The sequence below is a fragment of the Lactuca sativa genome, chromosome 9 (genome assembly GCF_002870075.4).
Source record: "Lactuca sativa cultivar Salinas chromosome 9, Lsat_Salinas_v11, whole genome shotgun sequence".
Lineage (NCBI taxonomy): Eukaryota > Viridiplantae > Streptophyta > Magnoliopsida > Asterales > Asteraceae > Lactuca > Lactuca sativa.
The window spans coordinates 61,914,701-61,921,292 of NC_056631.2; the positions used below are offsets into that span (position 1 = coordinate 61,914,701).

Genomic DNA, 6,592 nt, shown 5'->3' on the forward strand with positions numbered 1-6,592 from the left:
GTTTTGATAAATATCTATTTTATCATGTTTTGTTTTTGGGAACAAATTCCGCATCTTTTTTAAAATTAAAAGGAATTACTCTGAAAATGTTTAAAAAACATAAATGAAATCGGTCTTTTCTGGCCGAGATTTTGGGGATGTCACAGAAACATTGTGTAGTCAAGTTGGACCCTTCCCTTTAGAAATGGAAGTATCTAAAAATGTTAAACCATAAAACCGTAAGCACAAATCTTAGTAAGTTCCCCAACATACCACATACCATACATAACCTCGGGCCCTGCCCATCATACATAATGGGCCCCGTCCAACATACAAATGGGCCCCGTCCAACATACAAATGGGCCCCACCCAACAAGCACAATGGGCCCACCCAGCACACATATGGTCCCTGCCCGACACACAATGCAAGAGTCACAAAGACAACTAACATCCTACATAGTATAGTGAGAAGACTCACCTCGAGAATGAAGTCAAAAGTCAACGACTTGCAAAGTCAGGAAATAGGTGCTAAACGCCACCTAGATCACCACACATGATAAACCCTTAGTCTACCTACCAAACTAGCAATTTGACCAAAAGTCAACAAGTCAAAAGTTAATCCTCAAAGTCAACAATCAACAATCAAAGTCAATATCAGTCGATCTCCATGTCGTGGCCATCCTTTGGCCACATCGTGGCTAACGAGTCCAAACCCGATCAGAATCCCAGTCAAGTCAAAAATAGCTTCAACAAGCCTCCACATCATGACCCTCCCTTAGCCACGTCGTGGGAATTAAATGTCAAAACAGTTGGTTGCTTCCCCAGTCGTCACGTCGTGGGAACTAATATGAACAACTTAATTAAGCTAAGATGTTTTCTTCCTAATCCAAGGACTCTAAAGCTCAAATCTGGCCCTTCCCTAGGTCTCAATGGATAAAGTTTCTAACTTTATTCATTAAGACATCCCAATGAGTCAAGATCTCAAACCCTATGTCCTTAATGGCAATATAAAGCATGCACTCACGCATTAAGCACTTAATCAACCAAAGTCACTTCTCCCAAGTTCCAAAAGGGTTTCCTACACCTAGTGGACCATAAAAATCGTGGTTTTATAGACATGCATGTCCAATGCATGTCCTTCCCAAATTAGGTCATATACATGGGAAAATGAACCCAACATTGTGCATGAATCAAAATAAGACAAGAAACTTTAGATCATAACCATATAACCTCAAAAGGACCATGAGGATTGATAAAATTGTCAACTTTATGGAATCCATCCTTCCAAACTTTCAAAATATGAAGATCAAGGGACAAAAGGCTTAGATCTAAAAGCAAGCAACATAAAGCTAGGATCTTGGACACTTACAAAGGTCCAGAGAATCCTTCACCTAATGTTCTTGATTATAATACCTTCAATCCTTATTCAAATGCACATTAAACTCTTATCATTAAGACTTGTTCATTAAGAACTTGATTTCCTTATCATAATCCATATGATCACCTATACTTCCAATTCACTTTTATTTGCAAAAATATTTGCGGATAATTCATCTAAATGGCTTATTTCATTAAGTCATAAGTAAAATTCACAATTATTTAATAAATCATCATTTTAGGGTTTGGATTCTTCAAATTCTGTTTCAACAATTTCAATACAAACTAATCATAATCAACTTGGAATCATGACTAGAATATAAGTGGTGATAGGTAATATTCATATATGAATATAAATGTAAGTATATTCATATATGAATGCACCAACCTCCTCCATAACCAACCACCACAACCACCACCACCACCTCCTCTGGCACCAACCACCACCACCTCCACCACCGTAATTGGTACCAACACCTTTTCCACCCTCTAACACCATCACTGTCACTACCACCAACAACACTACCTCCACCTCTACAAACACCATCTTCGCCACCACCACCACCACCACCACCACCACCCTCGCCATCGTAACCGCTGCCACCACCATTGCCACCGCCACTGCTACCACTGCGACCACCAGTTTCATATAGGAATAATCACTTGTGAAGATACACATGCTTATATATATATATATATATATATATATATATATATATATATATATATATATATATATATATATATATATATATATATATATATATATGTGTGTGTGTGTGTGTGTGTGTGTGTGTGTGAATTTGATTTGTTCCATCTTCCCGGTATGCTGTAACGCTTAAGCGGTATATTTGAACCCAGTGATCCAAATTCATTCCCTTGTTTTCAACATCTTTTTTTTTTTTTTTTTCTAAATTGAACCCTCACACACACACACACACACACACACATATATATATATATATATATATATATATATATATATATATATATATATATATATATATATATATATAGATACACACACATACACGCGCACACACACACTATAGAAGCTCGTTTAGGCTCGTTTAGACTCACGGACTTACTAATGAAACTTGGACTCGAGCTCGTTTGATAAATGAGTCCTAAATTGTGTTCGAGCTTGAGCTCGAGTTGAACTTTTAACGAATCGATCCCGAATAGTTCGGCTCACTTACATCCCTAGTGATGGGTTATTGGTGGCGACACATTAACGGTGACGTGTGGAACTATTAGCGGTGACAGATTTGTAGAAATGATGTATTTAGTTTTTCTTATTTATTTATTTTTTATTTTAAGATACGTTGTAACTTTTACATACTTTCATCATCTACGTAGAGACGAATACCAAGATAAAGTTTTATCTATGTTAACATTAAGCCAATCCCATACTAATAAGTTTGGCGGTTATTACTATTACAAGCACAAATACATCCTTACATTATAAGTTAACATACTTTCAGTCATCTACAAACCGACCCAAGACAACGTTTTATTTATGTTAACAGTAAGCCAACCCCAGACTACTAAGTTTGTTTATTGCTAGCTATTACAAGCACATATACATCCTTTATTCTAGTTTTGCACAAAGCCATAGCAGAACAGTCTGGTTTTTATTAAGTATGTGGGTGGTGTTATACCGTTGTCTAACCGTGAACATAGAAAATGGCTTTGTAACTAGGAGAATTGCCTCCTGCATCAATAGTCACTCTGGTTTCATAATCTACCATACTTGTTTTGCTTACACTACCAGAGGCGATCAACTTTGCATAGATTTCATCCCAGTCACAACGATCAAAGTATCCAGGATCGTTCATCTCACAGTATGCCTGCACCATTAATATGAAAAATATTTCAATTAATTTATTGCAGTTATGTGATCTAAATGAGTAAGAATCGTTAGTTACTAAATCAGTTATAAAACTTACAGTGTTGTTTCCTCCTCGGGTTGTTTTCCAAGGGTTGTTCCAAGAGATCATGGAGTCACAGAAATCGTCGATGTTATACACAAGAGCACCGATTGATCCTTGGTTTGCGCCAGTAGTGCCAACATGCTCAAATACAGCCCACTGGCCGTTCTGGATAGTCACTGGGTAATGCCCTGCAACTTTTCCGCTCCAGTCGTATGCAGTGACGTACCTGATAGTACTACCTGTGGCGTTGCAAACCTTGCAAATCGTGGTGCCCGCAGCCACTGCGTTTGTCTTTCCTGCCGCTACTTTTATCGACTGGTTTGACTGCAACAACACCTGATCGAGCTTTCCATCCGCGTTCAGGTAGTTCTTAGCTGCTAGGGCCCTTTGGGCACGAGTTCCATGAGTGATTGGGTTCCCGAACACACGTATTGCCGTTGCTGCCATTGTTTAGTCTGAAATGGTATTTAAAAACAAGTTATGATTTTGTTTGGTTTGTTTATGCATGGCATGGGCACTGCCCTATTTATAAACCGCTTCGGACATGGCATTACCGATCCATACCCCTAGCTAGTAGCTACCACCTCCCCCAAAACCCCACCAAGGTCTTTTTCCTTATCTGAATGATTTGAAGTAGTATATATTCCTATTTTGGATGAGTGATTTGATGTAGTATATATTCCTATTTTGTATGTCTTCATATTACTGGCTCACCTTAAAAAAAAATTAGTATATGGACATCAATGAATTTTGATGGATATATTCTATTTTAAGTAAAAGTTAATTGGAAGATTCTTTTTAATATATCGATGATAAAATGAGTTTTTAACTAGAGGATTGTGAATGCAAAAAATATCTACGAAACTAGGGTATTTTAACCGGAAGCTTGTAGATGCAAAAAATATTTACAAACCAGGATAAATGACCATGTGTTATTAATGCGTATTTGCTCCGGCAGTCATCATTTTAAATGGGCAATATGTTGTATGTTGCACATTACTAGTTTTCCTGAAAAACACATTGTCAATACGATAACCATCAACGGGTCGTTGTGAATATTAATCATTGAAAATTTTGGGATCTACCATTGAATGATGGTTGTCTCGAAGATGTTCACAATGGTTCTTTCTAAAATGTTGACAATGACTTAGCTGAAAAACTTGCCGTCGGTCACAATAACTCTTTATCTCCTATTGGACTTGCAATCGACTTCGGCCAATACTTTTAGAACGTTCTTGATTATGATACTGAGGCGATACTGGGGAGAGACGGAAAGTGAAGTTGATCCACCAACGGTTACTAGTGACAATCAAGTGTCACAGAATGAAACTGATTAATGAAGTGTCTGAGAATGAGATTGATTATGATGATATCGATCTTGATTATATGACACAGAGGGGTTTGAAAGAGACACAGAGGGGTTTGACAATGACTTAGCTGAAAAACTTGCCGTCGGTCACAATAACTCTTTATCTCCTATTGGACTTGCAATCGACTTCGGCCAATACTTTTAGAACGTTCTTGATTATGATACTGAGGCGATACTGGGGAGAGACGGAAAGTGAAGTTGATCCACCAACGGTTACTAGTGACAATCAAGTGTCACAGAATGAAACTGATTAATGAAGTGTCTGAGAATGAGATTGATTATGATGATATCGATCTTGATTATATGACACAGAGGGGTTTGAAAGAGACACTGGAGTATCTAAGGGAGATTATATATATATATATATATATATATATATATATATATATAGGTTCAGGTTCATTTGAGACCATTTTAATTTTGTGAGACCGTGAGACCAAATCTAAAAATAATTATAAAAAGCAAAATAAATGGAAAAATCCAAAAATTCTTTTTTTAAATATTATTTTCGGAACTTGAATTAACTAAAAAAAATAAAAAAATAAAAAAAATCCCGTTTTTTTTTTTTAAATACGTGAAATATTCTAAATAGAATATTACACTGACATATTCTAAAAAATAATTTTAAAATGCAAAATAAATAGAAAAATCTATTTTTTTTAAATATTATTTTCGGAACTTGAATTAACTAAAAAAATAAAAAAAAAATAAAAAATCCCATTTTTTTTGAAAAATACGTGAAATATTCTAAATAGAATATTACACTGTACATATTTTAAAAATAATTTTAAAATGCAAAATAAATGGAAAAATCCAAAAAATTCTTCTTTTAAATATTATTTTCGTAACTTGAATTAACTAAAAAAAAATAAAAATAAAATAAAATAAAAAAATGCGTCTCACGGTCTCACAAAATTGGACCGTCTCACATGAACCTAACCCTATAATATATATATATATATATATATATATATATATATATATATATATATATATATATATATATATATATATATATATATATATATATATATATATGTTTAAGGGTCCTACTTTGGACACACCACTCTACAAAACACCAACCTATATATTAGGTTTGTTTTTTTAGATGAATGATGGTAATTATCATCATATAATTATTATTAACTTACTTTTTAAATCATCATCACAATATAATTATTATTTGACCAATTTTTATTATTAGTTCATTATTACATAATTTATAAATCATTGTTATTTAATAATTACATTTTTTACTAACTTAATTAATATTAATAATTTTATATTTATTTTTTATTAAGATAAAAAACAACAATAATATAGTTTTTATAATATAATAACATATATAATATTAAAAAAAATTATAAATAAATTTTCGTCAACCTAATATCATTGATATTATAAATAATATTATATGAAATAAAATCCGAACAAACCTTCATCATTTTGTTTTTAATTTTAAATATTACATAACAAAAATCCGAGACAAAAATAAACAACAACTAATCATCTATAGTCATAAAAGATCTTTCCGTAGGTCTGAGCCGCTTATAAAATTCTAGACGCGACTTATACATAGTTTGCCATTCGGCTGCGGACGGGTCTTTGTGGCGGATCCATAGTGTTGAAATAGGAGGCATCAGATACTCTCCTTCTAACTGTACCATCACATAGTGATTGATGTATACAAGTGCAAATGTAAGGACACGATGATTTTGAAACTCACTAGGACCTCTCCATAGAGGGAAAAAGATTATAGGGCCCACTGTGGTAAAAAATTGGACAATCACACCAAACCTGTTGGCTATCAGAATACCTGTCTCAGGCATAAGCATATAGTGTTCTGGTGGTGCTGTCCTATCTGTCATGAAGAAAGACAATGAATCAAGTACTCCATTGCATCCAATGAAAACTCTAGAATAGTCTTCATATG

General features: G+C 34.2%; 1 protein-coding gene across 1 annotated transcript; it reads right to left on the reverse strand.

Moving 5' to 3' along the window:
- Nucleotides 1-2,766: 2,766 nt before the first annotated feature.
- Nucleotides 2,767-3,798, reverse strand: LOC111903006 (23 kDa jasmonate-induced protein). Its single transcript, XM_023898798.3, has 2 exons — nt 3,306-3,798; nt 2,767-3,206 (listed from the first exon to the last, which is right to left on the reverse strand). Exons 1-2 carry the CDS (start codon nt 3,735-3,737, stop codon nt 3,024-3,026), a joined length of 615 nt encoding a protein of 204 aa, XP_023754566.1. The 5' UTR covers nt 3,738-3,798; the 3' UTR covers nt 2,767-3,023.
- Nucleotides 3,799-6,592: the final 2,794 nt, after the last annotated feature.

Coding starts and splice junctions, on each gene's coding strand:
- LOC111903006 (XM_023898798.3), bottom strand. CDS start 3,737: ATGGCAGCAACGGCAATACGTGTGTTCGGGAACCCAATCACTCATGGA. Junction 3,207..3,305: donor CCCGAGGAGGAAACAACACT/GTAAGTTTTATA, acceptor TTAATGGTGCAG/GCATACTGTGAGATGAACGA.